Consider the following 15,504-nt stretch of genomic DNA (forward strand, 5'->3'; position numbering starts at 1 on the left):
GACCTGGGCTGAATTCCCTTCTGACCGCACCTCGGCCGCGATCCCCGCTGTCCCCAGGGCGGCTCCCCTGCCCCATCTATTGCGGATCCCCGGGCTAATTTACCCCCAGACGAGCACTGTGCCGAGCGCCGTTTAAATTCGCCGTGGGAGTCACCCTGCGCCTGGATTTTCCACGGTGACACGCGTGGGCTGAGCCACTCCCGGTGGCCAGCATGCGTACGTGGACACGGCCGTGTGCGAATGTGACACACAGCCCACACGCCCTCTCCCAAGGGTCGCCGCACACCTCCCGCTTTGGTCACGTGTGTCCCCGTGCGTCCCAAGCACGGACGAGGCTCACGAGTGCCACCACACGCAGGTCTGAGGTCCTACGAGAAAGACCCTCTCAGGCAGGGATCTTGCGTGAATTAGGAGTTTTCTGGGGCAGCAAATGGGGCAGTGACGCCTGGCCGCAAGTGTTAGAAGGCCCCAGGGAGGTCTTGGTTCCTTGGGTGGCCGGTGAAGGGCGTGAAAAGCCTCAAAGTCAATTTCTTAAAACGTTTAGTTTTTTCGAGCGAGGGGGCAGAGAGGGAGGGGGAGAGAGGATCCCAAGCAGGCTCCACGGCCAGCGCAGAGCCCGATGTAAGGCTCGACCCCACAAACCGTGAGATCGTGACCAGAGCTGAAATCAAGAGTCGGACGTTTAACCGACTGAGCCACCCACGTGCCCCTCAGAATCAAATTGCTTACAGGAACTTGAGGAAGCCGGCCCCTGGCGTTTAAGGTCCATTTAGGACTGATGCACATCTGGGGCAAGGTCGACCCTCAAAACGATTAGGATTCTTCTTTCTTATCTGGCTCTCCACACGAGGCCGATGCGCAAGTTAGGTGCTCCAAAGCAGATGTTAAGTTTACACCGCGCTGTTTCGTGGCAAGGGCTCCAGAAGCCCTCCTCGAATGACGCACCAGACTCTCCACGTTCAGACCTGCCCAGGACCCACCCCGGGGAGGTCAGGAGAGACCCCCGGCTTAGAGACCATTGAGGAAGGGGACGTCCGACGAGACCTCACCTGGAGCAGACAGGACCCCCGCCCCAAGAAGACGCTCGCCCCTCACCTGCAAACCTGTGACCCTCGGGGGCTTGCACTGTCTGTGCGATTGATCACCACGTGGCCGCTCCTCTAACGAGCTTGGGACCAGCGGTCCCCTGCACCATAATTCTCTGAAAATACTCCTCGGTTTTTGCATTTCGCAATTTCTTCGCTTTCGATAAATAGTTTGGAACCTCAAAATGGCCCTGAAGACACCGCTCTAATCTTTTCCGATGGTCTTGAACACATAATACCATCTCACCTGGAAGCAGCCTGGCAGCATTTTGGCTCCAAAACAAACAGCCACGCTTCGACACGCTATCAAGCCACAGAAGAATGTGGCTGAATCTTGAACACATCCTGCTAAATGAGAAAAGGCAGTCTGAAAAAGCCAGCCTGCTGGATTCCAATTATAGGACATTCTGGAAAAGACGAAGCTATAGCAGAGGTAAACAGATCGCTGGTTCCAGGGGCTGCGGAGAGGGGCAGGGGCGAGTAGATAAAAAAACACAGAGGACCGTTTTCGGTGACGAGACTGTTCCATATGATGCTCTAATCGTGAATGCCAGGATCAAACATCTGTCACAATCATAAACTTCACAGCACAGGGAGGGAAACCCAAGGCTTGCAGATTTTTTTCAGTGAAGTTTAAAAACTCATCTCGGAGACCTGGGGATCTCAGTTCGGAATGCAGGACGTGACGAAAAGAGTCGAACCGCAGGCCAAATGGAAGAACCGGCCTCCCTGGAGGGAGTGGGGGAACCGAGTGCCGGCCTGCGGACCCAGGATGGAGCGGTCTGCAAGATGAAAGGCCAAGTGAACCCGGGTAAGCGCCGTGCCCTGTCAGCACCTAAAGCTGCTTCCATCGTGGGGTGCAGGTCAACAACTCTGAAACCACTCTACACGGGCCCTGGGATTGAACCATTAGATCGACAGATGGCAGGGAGCGGCGGCCAGGTTTCTCACTGTTAGCGGGGAGGTTAAGCTTAGCCACGGAAAGGACTGCGGTGATCCACGTGGCCGGGGATCAGAGCTGGAGACTCACGGTGAGCTCCATACAGACACAGATAGTTACATACAGAACTGATTGCAGGTGTGCACGTATGCATGAGTTAGTACACACACACACACACACACACACACACACACACACACGGAGTTTGTTGTTCTGTCATCTGAGGGCCCAGAAGCAACGACACCCCAGTAGCACCGAGCACACCCAGCACCCAGATCTTGGTTCCTAAGACCATTCTCTAGGAAGAGAAACCAGGCTCCCGGAGGACTGGCGGGGTCTAGGTCTGGGCAGGAGGCACACAGGATGAGCCCGGGGTGCCTTCTAGTGCCGGGAAGTGAGCAAGGGGCCAAAAAATAACGACCCACATGGACGGGGTCTGTCAAAAGGACACGGGAGTCAGTGGCCAGAGCTGGAGCCCAACGATGAAATCTAGCACGGGGTCATAACCCAGATTACAAATTAAATACCCATCAGTCCATCCCAATAGAACTAACAGAGTAGATGTTAGTAAGAGTAAATAAATGAAGGCGGGTGGAGGGGGGGCGGGGCGGGAAGAGAAGCCTCCCGGGCAGAATTCCCCATCACGTGTGCAGAAACTCTGTCCTCAAGAAGGTAGAGCCTCACTCCCCACTCATCAGGTGTGGGCTGTGCTTAGTGGCTTCCTTCTGAAAAGGATGGTCCATAAAGGGGATGAAGAGTGACCGCATAGCAGGGAACCTGACACTGACCTCAGCCAGGTGAGCAAGGTCAGCGTCTCAGGGACGGGACAGGCGGGGAGCACGTGCCCGGACGCGACGGGGACGGGAAGGGTCCTCCGCCCAAACCCACAACCCTGTCTCATCATGACATAAACGTCAGACAAACCCCAATGAGGGGGGGTGTTCTCCAAAATACCTGGCCAGTCCCCAAAAGAGCCGAGCGCTGCACAAACAAGGAAAGCCCCAGAAACCGTCACAACCGAAGAGGGGCCTACGGAGGCAAGATAATGAAGTTCCATGAGGGCTCCGGGGGCAGAAAAGGGACATTAAGGAACTGCTAATGAGATAAGAGGACAGCATGCGCCGCGGTTACGAACGGCACATCAGCATTGGCTCGTTAATGATAAAATGTGCCCCGCTCAGGTACGACAGCCATCGTCAGGGGAAATGGGCCGTGGGGAGCAGGTGGAACATTCTGTGCTGTCTTCCTAATAATCCTGTAGCTCTGACACTGCTCTAGCATAAGTCACGTGCTCACGGCCGTGCTGCAGGTGATGGTCTGCTAGGACAATGCTGCCACTGACCTGTCCCCGGCTGTCGTCCTGAGGAACGTGCACCTCGCGTCACGGGGCGCTGTGAGGAGTTCCCAGCCTGACCTCCTCTCCCCTGGCCAGCCCTGGGGGGTGTCCCGGGGCCAAGCCCCCCCTGCGGGCCCTCGTCCTGCCCCCACCCAATTCCTTCCTTGGTTAATGTCCTTCGTCTTCACCGCAAGCACCTTGACGTGTCACCTGTAGCCCTCGCTGAAACGCGGTGGGGGGAAGTAAGCAAATCCCTGACATCACTGGCCATTCTGCCTGAGCTGCCATTTAAAGACAGGCCCTCTTTGTACCAGGAAGTGCGCCTGACCAGCCAGATGACCCGGACCTCCTCCGTGGTGGCACTGACCTCATCCGCAGTCCCCGACCCCTGCAGACTGACATCTACGAGGTTCCAGAGCGCGTCTGCTCAAACTGCCCCTCTCCCATTGCCCGTTGCCGTTCTTTCTGGAGGGCCTCATCCCGGGATTCACTCAGCAGCTGCAGGGAGCCAGCCGCTTACGGACCCTGGTCGCCACCCACGTCCAACGCGTTTCTTCTGATCTCGAGGCCGGCGCTCGGAGGAGGCCCGGCTCAGTGCACAGGGATCCAGAATGCCCGCGAAGCCTTCTAACTGGGCCGTGTGGGAGCTGGGTAGGGACTCCCAGGAGCCAGGCTGCGGTGACACGTGGTGGACCCGAGCACACGTCGGCACGGATGACAATCCACGCCAGCCCGACAAGCTGACGAGCTACGATCACTGGCCCGGAAACTAGCCCCACCGTTGGATCTCACCACAGGTGCCTGGCGAGACCCACTCGATCAAGGAGAAGTCTTTTACTTCTCAATACGTTTCAAGAGTCGAAAGACGTCTCTGGCTTTATCAACACCCCACCCTCGTGGTACCCGGGCTTCCTTCAAGTTGGGGAGCGCGGTGAGAGATAAAAGCACTAAACTCATTTTCGCTCAAAGTGCTCGTTTTGTTTCCTTCTTGGGGCTCAAAATACCACATGCGTTGTCCCAGCGGTTCCAACCAAAGCGGGAGATGAGCCCCAGACCCTGGCGGCCGAGGCTTTAATTCTTGAGACCACCTTGGCCGTCACGTATTGAAATTTCCACTAGAACGGGCACCGACGGTTGGCTGTGATCACAGGCTGCCTTGTTTTAATTGACAGGTGGTTCCATGGAGACTTAATTATCTCCTGTGCATCCTTCAATCCGAAGGGCCACTTCCCCAACTTCGGGGCCCCGCGGGCGGCCCAGAAGCGCCAGAGAACCGCACAGCCCGAGCACAGGGACGCGGCCCACGTCTGAACATCGTGTTTCCTGCCCTCAGGAAGCCCGCTGCTTTCTACTCTCTGCGCAGGGCGGGGCGAAGAAGTCTGCTTCTCAGCGGATCCTGCCGCTCGCCAAGTGGCTTTGCGAAAGTCGCCAAACTCAGCGTGGACACCCGCTCCACTTGTCAGAGCCGGTGAGGGTGATGGTGTAGCGTCAGCACGTGGGACGGGGCTGCAGCCCGTGGTCCCTTCCAGGGAGGGGAGGGGGCTCGCTCAGCGACCACAGACCCTCCGGTCCTGGACCCTCTGCACCAGCAGGAGGCCCGGCTGCGTCCCGCCAGGCACGCGTGTGAGAAGAGAGACCCACCTCCTTTCCCCCCCGGGGGTGACAGCAGGGACCCTGCGGTCTCAGAGCAATTAAACCTGGGCTCCGCCTCCTTGGCTCCCAGAGGACACTGGGGCGCAAAGAGGCCAGCTTCGTGGGACGTAAGAGGACTGAGGCGCAAGAGGCTTTCCACACCCTCGACACATCACGGGACGCTTAGCAGGCTGTGACGTAAGCACAGCGGTATTAAGCGCCCTGTCACCCTAGGGTGACTGTACCAGTTTGTCTGGGACCAGGGGGGAACCCCGAACATGGGACTTTCTGTGTGGAAACCAGGGCCATTTCAGGAGAACGGGGACAAGTTGGTCACACGAGCTGTTGTCTGGAGGCAGCCCACTATGGCCAACTCTGAGTCGTCCCCGTGGGTCCAAAACAAGGAGAACCCCACATCTCGAGTTTCCGCGGTGCTAACACAGCAGGGCCTTTCCGGAGACCTCACGGCGGGTGACGCATCGCCCTTGGACACGTGATGCGCTCTGCCGGGTGACGCTCCAGCGCTCCCGCCCTGTGGGTACCGTCATCCCACCGAGACCGGAGAGGCCCCTTTGCCTGCACCCCACACAGCCACGCGTCCCCGGACTCTCCCCGTCCCTCGACCGGAACAGCTGCTTCTCGCCTGGCGTGCGGACACGCGTGAGGAATCCGAAGACGCCGGGGACGGAGTGGCGGGGCTGGGGCGCAGCGAGGGGCCAGAGGCACTGCCTGCTCAGGGTCTCGGGGCCGCACGCGGCCTCTGCTTCAGCGCTTTGTATCTTAACTACACCCCCTTTCTGCAGGCCGTACGTACTTCTGTTTGGCCTTTAAAAATAAAACTTGCTGTGTTCACTCTTTGTTAGTTATACCTACATACGGTAAAAAAAAAACCTGCACGCGGATGTTTATAGCAGCTTTTTTCACAATTGCCAAAGCCCGGAGGCAGCCAAGACGCCCCTCAGCAGGTGGCGGACACACAAGCTGTGGTCCCTCCAGACAACGGGATCGCGTTCAGCGCCAAAGGGAAGTGAGCTCCCACGCCGTGATGTTACGGAGGAAACACAGACACATCTAACCAAGTGAAAGAACCCAGTGTGAAAAGGCCACGTACTAGAGGGTTCTGACTCTACAACACCCTGGAAAAAGCAAAACCACGGACACAGTAACGACATTGGGGTCTGCCGGGCGTCAGCGGGGACGGAGGGTGAATGAACGGAGCACCGAGGGCCTCTTGGGCAGGGAAACGAGTCTGTGTATCACCGTAGGGACAGACACGTCACGGCGTCTGTCAAAACCCACAGGATGTGCAAGACCAACAGCGACCCCCAGGGTAGCCCGCGGACGCTAATTAGCAATAACCGGCTGGTGGGGTGTGACCATCAGCCACGCCAACGCGGGAAGCTGGTGGTTATCGGACCACAGAACTCCCACTTTATCCACTAACTTTTCTGTAAACCATTAACAAATAACGTCAGCTGATTTTAAAAGCAAAAAAAGCGGGTGAAGAGAAACCAGGGAAGATTCCGCTTAACAGAAGAATATTAACTACCACCAGGAGAAATCCTGACCCAGGGGGCGCCTGGGTGGCTCAGTCGGTTAAGCGTCCGACTTCGGCTTGGGTCATGATCTCGCGGTTCGTGGGTTCAAGCCCCGCATCGGACTCTGTGCTGACAGCTTAGAGTCTGGATCCTGCTTCGGATTCTGTGTCTCCCTCTCTCCCTGCCCCTCCCCCGCTCACGCTCTGCCTCTGTCTCTCTCAAAAATAAATAAACATTAAAAAAAAATTAAGAAAAAAAAGAAAAGAAATCCTGACCCAGACAATTCATGTCTGGCTGCCACCCTGGGAGAACAATTGAAAACAAGTCTCCAGTTTCTCTGTCCAGACGAGAAAACAAATCCAAACCCACACTGCTCGATGGCACGAAGCAGCGGCCGGAGTGGAGACGGGGCACCCGAGAGGAAGACATGGGCCCCGACGGGCCGCGGCGTCCAGCTCCAGGCAGGGCGCGGGAAAGGGCACAGGTGTCTGTCTGGAGACAACCCGGGCTCTGAGCCACGTGGTTCCGGAAGCCGGGTGAGGGTCTGCCTTGGAAGAAGCGTCACTGCCGACTGCTGCTTCCGGGCGAGGGGGTCGTGTGGGAAGAAGGGCAGCCCAGAGCAGACCCTCGACCTCCCCCTACTGCCGGCCCCGCCCTGTGGACTCATCTGGAAACTGCCACGGAAGAGGCCAGGCTGGTGGACGCCCAGGCCAAAGGCTGCCCCAAGGAAGGAACCACAGACACCACAGACACACGTCCTCCCCATGTGTGCCCTGTGTGTCCCCTCAAGTGTGCCTTCTGTGTCCCCTCATGCGTGCTCTGTGTCCCCTCCACATGTGCTCTCTGTGTCCCCTCATGCATGCTCTGTGTCCCCTCCACATGTGCTCTCTGTGCCCCATGTGCATCTTTCTGTCCCCTCTATGCATGCGCTCCGTGTCCCCTCATATGTGCCTTCTGTCCCCTCCATGTGTGTCCTTGTGTCCCCTCTATGTGTGCCCTTGTGTCCCCTCCACGTGTGCCCTCTGTGCCCCCCTGCCACGTGTCCCATCTCCTGGCATCTCGGGCACTGAAGCTGTGGTCAGAAGTTAAATTTAGGAGACACACAAGTCAATGGTGATCATGCCACAGCAGCTTGAGCTGGGCGGGGGTGGGGGGGACACGTTTGGCTGGACAGGCACGAGGTGGGGGTCCTGTCCCAGCTCGAGGGGGTCAGAGGAGCCCCTAGAGATGACGAGAAGGCTCCATTCTTGAGCTGACATACGCATCTGCTGTGGGCCCAGTAACGGCCCAGAGCGGTGGGACACATTCAAGTGACGGTGGCCCGGACAGAGGGCTGGCCGGTCCCCAGAGGAGGGGAAGCGGGGGCCCTACTGGCTGAGTCCAGGAGGAGCGCTCTCCCGCCAGAGGTGACCAACCTGCAGGGACAAACACTCCAGCTGCCACGGAGCCTACCTGAGTCCTCCTGGCCATCCCAGCTTGGCGTGCCTCCCGGCAGGGGACACCCTCCCCCGGGTGACTGCGCTCCGCCCCAGGGGACCTTGGGCAATGTCTGCAGACAGTCTGGTCGTCACACCTGGGGGTGCCACTGGTGCCTGGGGGGGCGGCCAGGGGTGCTGTGAACACCCCACAACACAGACGCCTCCCCCCACAAGCAAGCGCCCGGCCCCACCGCGGAGCAGGGTCCCACCATGAAAAGGAAGGAAGCCCCACCCTCCTGACAACACGGATGGACCCGGAGGGCCCGGCGCAACCTCAGCCAGGCAGACAGATGCCGTGTGAGCCAACGCGCCGAACCTAAAAACACCGACTCCCTAAAGAGAGCAGATGGAGGGTGTGGGTGGTCAAAGACAGCAACCTCCAGTCACAAGACGGGTGAGACCTGGGGACGTCGGTGCGGCCCGGGGACGAGAGCTAACGTCACCTTAGGGCACATGTGCGAGTCGCTGAAGGGATGTTAACCAGGCTTACGGGCTCCGTTCCCAAGGTGCACGTACACGTATCGGCTGGTTACGCTGCAGCCCGAAGCCAACAGGACGTTACAGGTCAACTACGTCTCGGTAAGACCGGGGAGGGGGATGAGACTAAAGAAGAGGCAGTGTTTAAAAAAGAAGACGTCACGGGGGCCGAGGTTGGGGACCCCTGTGATTCTGACCCGAGAACGACCAGCGGCCCACACGCGGAAGGAGGTTAGGAAGACGTGCGCGTGTCGGCGCGTGTCCCACGGGGGGTGCACGACAGCTCGTACGCCTTGCCATCCGTTCCCTCCTTCATCCGTTCGCTCGTTCGGCAGCTGTGGATGAGCGCCGACCGCGTGCCAGGTGCCTGGCCGGCTGCCCGGCTCCGCCCCCCTCGCCCGCGACTCACGCAGGAGTGACAAAGCCCCTTCAAGAACCAAGGGAAGTGTCAGTGTTGCACACGCGTGTGCAGGGTGCCGACAGAAGCACCTCTCCGGACTCAACCCGCGCTCCAGCGAGGCGCACTGACGTCCCCCCCACCCGGGACCTGCCTCCGGTGTCCGGGTCATGGAAATTCGGATCCAAGCCGCGTTCCAGCATCTTGGTGATCTTTTCCACTGAGCGGTGCTGAATGTGGTCCATGAACTTTTTCAGATTGGTCTAAAGAGAAAAACAAAAAGACAGAAATGTCTTAACGGGTCGCCGGGAAGGTTCTTTACAGGGTGTGCCCTGGCTTCCGCCCTGGAGAGGGAGCCGCCCCCGCCCCCGCCCCCCGCCGGGCGCTGTGGACCCACCAGGCAGCGGCTGGGCGTCTGGAAGCCCAGCACGCGGCAGGTGCAACCAGGCCGCCCTGGATGCGGGTTTCAGAAATCTCTCGCCTTTCAGCCTTTCGCTGTCGCCAAGAGCCACAGGACTTTCCTTTGCTTTTGAAAGGACAAACCAGCCGGACCCCTTTGAAAAACTAGTTTCCCGGGTCCACCCAGGCCGTCAGACTCCACCTCTGGGGAGTGAGGCCCAAGGACTGGTGTTCGTGTTCTCTAGTCTCGAAAGCAGCAGCTGCGACGGAGAGCCGGACAGGGCAGCCTCCTGCTGGGCTAATCCACTTTTGGGTGGACCCCGTGACTACGTGGATGGAAACAGGGACGCCTGGGCACAGAGCGATTCAAGGTGAGGAGCGACATTCACTTTTCGGGAGGTCAAAATGATCCGTGGGTCAGCCGTGGCGGGGAGGGATGTCTCCCCAGCTTTGCCCGGCCCCGTCTGCAACAGGGAGCAGACGGCCCCCGGGCTACCTGACGATGACCACGGTATCCCGTCTGCCTCCACCTGAAGACGCCAACCCTTGCCGCTGGCCCGATTCTGCAGCCCCCTGCACAGGGCTCCCCACACACACCGCAGGGGCAGCAGCGAGGGCTCCGGGACCTCCGGCCCGCCGACACAGGCTGGTTCTCCGCCCGAATGTTTTCTGTACATTCCACGGCCAGAATTAACAGAAGCCCAGCGACACAAGAGACACTAGGTATCACGTAACGCTTTCACTGCTATTTACTAACTGACGTCCTTATTAATCCGAAAGCACGTTCTTATCTACACTTCAGAAGGTAGTCAGAGCAGCCAGAAGCTTCCTCCAGACCTTGGGGTCTATACGCGGCCACCCGGCAGATTCCAAGGCTGGGCAAGGAATGTGCACGAGGGCCAGGAACATTAGTTGGGCCACAAAGTTGTCAGCACTCAGAGGACGGCGGGGACATGCCAGAGGGGAGAGAGCCGGCCACATCTGGCAACTTGAGCACGGAAAGAAATAACGGCGTACCGTAACCGCTGAGCACGGTAAAATCCACGCGTCTACCGTGGCACAAATCGGGGACAGAACAAAAGCCAGGGGAAGCCGCTGGCTGAGAACGCCCTCCGCGAGCTCGCCTGGACGGCACCGGGACAGGCGAGGGGCAGGGTCCAGGCGGCTTCCCGATGCTGGTCCCCCCTGGGCTCACGTCCTCGGGCATCCTCAGAAATCACACATCCTTTCCAGCACTAAGGCAGATGCGGCCACGCGCTCCAGCCCCAGCAGCCCCTGGACACGCACGGCGTCCCCGACCAAGGGCGGGAGCCCCGCCAGCAAGCCAGCCCTCACGGACCGCAGCCCGCGGCTCTCTGTCTCAACCCTGCCGGCCACGTGCAGGTCTCACCTCCGGGCGGTTTATGCGAACAGCTCTTTCGCTGACTCTGCGCTCAGTGCTGTCCTCCCTGTCGCCAGCGGTGGCTCAGAGAGAATGGCTACCCCTCCTCCCAGAAACGCCCGGGGGGGGGGCGTGCCCACAGCAGCGTCCCCTCTGATGCCAGTCGATCCACGAGTTGCCACCAGCATGCTTTCGTCTCCCAGGAGGAGAGGAGAGCCACGTGCAGGGGCTCTGGCGGGCGGACGCCCTTCCGGGCACCAGGAAGGCGCGTTCATTTGTGTGGTTTGGTCAGGCCCACGGGGGCCACGCCAGCGGAGGACACGCAGGTACATGCACCTTGCCCCCGAGGGCACAAGTCCGGACCCACCCTGCGGCGGGGTCCCGCCTTCGAGGAAACCTCGTGGCTCCCTGATCCGTGGAGACGGCGATGCCACGTAAGAGACACGAGGCCGGGTGTGGGAACGGCAGCCGTCCCCGCCTACCTTTGTGTGCAGCTTGGCCAACTGTTTCTCGTCCAGGCTGGATTGCTTATACACCCGCTTCTTGTATCGAAACTGGCACAGAGACAGAGACAGGAAGAAAGAAAACACGTGAGTACGTCACATGGTGTTCAAAGGCCGCCTCGCGGAAGGCAGGGGCCCCACCGCCAACTCTCCCGGGGAAACTAAGCACAGTCATCCCACAGACCCCTGACATCGCAAGAATGACACCTGCGGGGATCCGCAGCCACGGGGCTGAAAAGCCACGGAAAGGAGAGCCACCCAAAGGGACGAAGGAGGCGTATCCTCCCACAGAGAAGCCACGCAGGTGCTCCTCTGCGTTAGTGGTGATCGTGGTCCTCATGGCCGTGCGTGTGGCCCCGTGGACAAATCAGGATGTTTCTTTGACGTCCTCCCCCACCAACGTGCGTGAGAAGCCCGGCCCGGCGAAGCCAGCGTCCCCCGTGCCTCAGGCCTGGCCCGGGCTCTCCCCGCAAACGTGTGCCCCACCCCCCGCCCCCGAACTGGAAACCACACGTTTTCCTCCGACGTGTCGGAAGTGCCCAAGAACAACGTGCGGGTGCCAGTCGGCCTTGAACCCCAGCACCTCTGCCTCAGGCCGCGCCCGGAGGCCCCTCGGAGATAAAACGTGCCGGAGGCGCTACTGAAGGTTGGGGAGGGCACCCGCGGTTTGCGGGAAGATTCCCGGCCAGGACACCTGTTCGGTTCCAGCCCCACCGAGGTCCCGTCAGCCCGGGGCGGACGCTTTCCCGTCTCAGACTCCGGTTCCCGATCTGTCGGTGGGGACACCCGAGGACGGTGCATGGGCGTCCTGGCCCGGACCGGCTCTGGCCAGATGCGCCCCACACCTCCCTGGATTCCGCCACAGCCTGGGGGTTTCACGAGCACGGGTGGGGGGGTGGGGGGTGGGGGAGGAAGGACGGTGTGGGGCAGCGGGACAGCGGGGGCGGGGGGCCCATCCTGGCACCAACCCTAACTGCACACACAGGGTCTGAACTGACAAAATTCCTGTCGCACAGACTGAAACCGGGCTTTCTGTCAAGTGTCAAAACAAGCCCGTGGTGAAGCCAGGAAGTTTGGTGGAAAGTTCCGGGACCATGGGCGCTGGCCACAGGCCGCAGGCATCTGTCTCCCCTGGCTGGACCGGCAGCAGGGGCCCCAGACCTGGTTTAGGACTTCTTCCCCCGGTTCTAGACTCGAGCAAGACCGCGTGCTCGTGTGCCCCACGCCCTGGGCTGCGTGAGGCCCTCGAATACCTGGTCTGTACCCGTCAGACCTCCGAGGTTTCGGGAGCCACGAGGGGTGACATCGGGAGAGGTGGGGGCTCACTGACTGACGCCTCTAAGGGAATCCGAGTCACCGGGACTCCTTCGGGGTGTAAAAAGACGCTGGGGCCGCGAACGTCCCCTGGCGGGACGGGAAGTGCTCAGAGGAGGAGGACTGCTTCCCGAGGCACCCTCGTGTCTAGCCTGTGGCGAGGGGGACGCAGCTCCCAACACAAACCCTTTCCCTGCTCTTTTCTCAGTGCTTCACACGCAGCCAACCACATTCTACCAAAATTCTCAGGGGCAAAGAGCTCACGGCCACGGCCGCCCCGACCGGTGGGAGGCCAGGCCCGTCCACCTCCTCCCTGGCGGGATGGAGGCCCGAGGAGATGAGTAAACGGAAGTACAGTCCCTTCCCCATTTGAAGGAGATCGCCAGCAGCCCATGGACACCCTCCCTTGAGCCTCACGGCCCCCCAGGAAGGCGGGAGTAACGTCCCCTCGATTTCAAAGCCGGGAACCCGAGGCCCAGAGAGGCTGGGTGGCAGGTCCAGGCCACACAGCTACCAGGAACGAACCGAGCCCCGTGTGGGGTGACACACACGCGGGAACAGAGGTGCCCCCCCCAACAAACCACCCCCTCAGCCCCCTGACACAAGTCCCTGGACAGGACGTGGGAGGGAAGGCGAGTGTGTCCCTTCCGGAGTCCACGGCACTGCCCTGCCCAGCTTACAGGGTGTCCCCACACCCTCTCCTTTGGTTCTCGGTGGGTGGGGGACCGGCCGGAGTCACCCTCTGATCAAGAGTGGGTTCTGGACGTCCTGGTCTTCTCGCCAGGTTTTACTCCCATGTGGAAATGATCAGTCCCCAAAATGAATCGCCCGTTTCCTGTTCCCGGTCTGTCACCTGCCACTCAAGCGTGAGGTCCGGCACACCCGACCTTGACAGTCCTGTGCACGGCGAGCAGGCCTAGGAAGTGTCTGGTGCTTAACAGGCCCCCGACGCGGGAATTTTTTTTTTTTTTTTTGGCAATGGATACCCATTTCACGGAGAAGCAAACTGAGGTCCAAACAGCGAACCACAGGATGCCAAGTGGCACCCCATCTTTTCCTCCACTGAACCCTTCCCTCTGGTCTGACACATGTTCCATCCAAATGGGGGTCCCGATAACCTCAGCCTCAAAGTCTCTATCAAGCCCAGAAACGTGCAGATTCGGTCCGGCCTCGGTCCATGACCTCTCTGAGTCCAGGGTGATCTCGTCGCTGAGAATATGGCAAAGCCCACTCAGCTTACTCACGGGCCGGTGACGATTCCCCACGTGCAGCCCCCCGCTGTTTGAGGAGGCCGAAATGAGCCTCATGACTCGACAACAGCTACGGGAGAAATGACCACTTGCCAGCGACTTGCAGAAGTGCCTTAATACGTCACGTGGACATACCGCGTGTAAAGCCGGGGGTCCGAGCGGCAGGGGCCGGTGGCACACTGCGTGTGGCCCAGGTTGCGCACTGACCCTTCACGAGGCAGCCCGGACCGACAGCAGCTCCGAGCCCACTGGTCATTCCTGGGTAAGAAGCAGGAAGGAAATCCTGCCTCTGATCACAGCCGGATGGCCACTGGCCACCCCACATCCAGGGACGGGAGACTGACTCGGGGAGGCAGAAGCGGGCCCCACTCTGCACCCCAGGACCCACAGGTCCCCGCGACATGACCCCAAGTCGCACCCGAGGTTGGCTCACCCCAAGATTTCTCAAAACAAACGGAGCAAAACCGGTGCGGCCGTCTGAGCTTCGCCAAATCAGGTGCAACCCCAACCTCGCAACGAACCTCGAACTTGGGGGTCGCTGCCCAGTTGAAGTCAGATCTGGAGTCCCGCGAAGGTCCTCCCCCCCACCCCGCATCCAGGCCACGAGGCAGACGCCGGTACCTCCAGGGAGGGGATGCCCTTGCCCGCGGGCTGCGGGTACTCGCGCAGAAGCCGCTCCTCGTCCAGGAACTTCCCGTCGCGCCCGTTGCTGGCAGGCTGGAACAGCCCGTAGTTCAGGACGTCCTTCAGGCTCTGGTTCAAGGAGCACAGAATCCGCTGCTTTGCGACCCACACGGTCGCGTCCGGGTCAAACCGAAGGCACTTCTGCAGAGGAGGACAAAGACGCCTGATCAGTGGCACATCCCACCCGGCACGTGGCCAGAGATGTCAGAGGGGTTTCCACAGACGTTCTCTGAGCAGCGGACCCCCGCCCCCACGCTTCAGGACGAGAAATCAGACCCCCTTGTCGCCCGGATGGAGACACGGTGTCAACACCGAAGGAGAAAAGCAAGGACTGAACCACTGGCTTCTGCGGCCTTGACTCAGACCCTTGGCACCGGCCGTGGTTTTCTGGTCAACGACGCCGGCCGCCTCGGGCGGCTCCCCCCCGCATGGGGCTTCTCAAACCCCCAGCGCTTGTGGACACCGTGTCGACCCCCCGGCCACCCAGCAGAGCGTCTGAGGCAGCACGTGCACTGGTCACGAGCGTGAAGGCGACGGGGAACACGCTTTGAGAGCCGCAGCTCAAGCAGAGCACAGCACGATTTGCCTCGTACGTCGGCCGCACGTCATCTCCGACACGGATGGAGGCCTCGGCTCGTAACCTCTCTGGTGGGAAAGTCCACGGCAAGCGGCCGTGCCACTCCACCGGACTGTGGACAGACCAGCCCCGCCACTCCCAAACCAGAAAGGAAGGCCGTGATGAAACACAGTTGGACTTAAAAAAGTCCCATGGGTTTCCAGGAGTGGCAAAAATCAGTCACACCTTGCAAAAGTATAACAGTGCCACTAAGTACCCAAAGGTTATGCTCCCGGGCCCCCTTCTGGGAGATTCACCAACGAACCAGGAAAAGCAAACGCAGCATCACATCTGCTTCTAACCACGTCTCGTTTTTTTAAAGACTTTGTTTTTCCACTTTTTTAATGTTTTTTTTTTTTTATTTTTGAGAGAGAACACACGCAGTGGAGGGGCAGAGGGAGGGAGGGAGGGAGGGAGAGAGAGAGAGAGAGAGAGAGAGAATCCCAAGCAGGCTCCGTGCTGTCCGTGCAGAGC

The 15,504-nt window shown here is 60.0% G+C and overlaps 1 protein-coding gene across 1 annotated transcript in view; it reads right to left on the bottom strand.

The window, feature by feature from the left end:
- Positions 1-15,504, bottom strand: part of SHANK2 (SH3 and multiple ankyrin repeat domains 2) — a 490,643-nt gene that overhangs the window by 384,916 nt on the left and 90,223 nt on the right. The window contains exons 4-6 of the mRNA XM_042957704.1: positions 14,352-14,555; positions 11,146-11,217; positions 9,038-9,146 (exon numbers count right to left, since the gene is read on the bottom strand). Coding sequence (XP_042813638.1) covers positions 9,038-9,146; positions 11,146-11,217; positions 14,352-14,555 — 385 coding nt within the window. The remainder of the gene's footprint in view (positions 1-9,037; positions 9,147-11,145; positions 11,218-14,351; positions 14,556-15,504) is intronic.

Source organism: Panthera tigris, chromosome D1 (genome assembly GCF_018350195.1).
Source record: "Panthera tigris isolate Pti1 chromosome D1, P.tigris_Pti1_mat1.1, whole genome shotgun sequence".
In the NCBI taxonomy this organism is placed as follows: domain Eukaryota; kingdom Metazoa; phylum Chordata; class Mammalia; order Carnivora; family Felidae; genus Panthera; species Panthera tigris.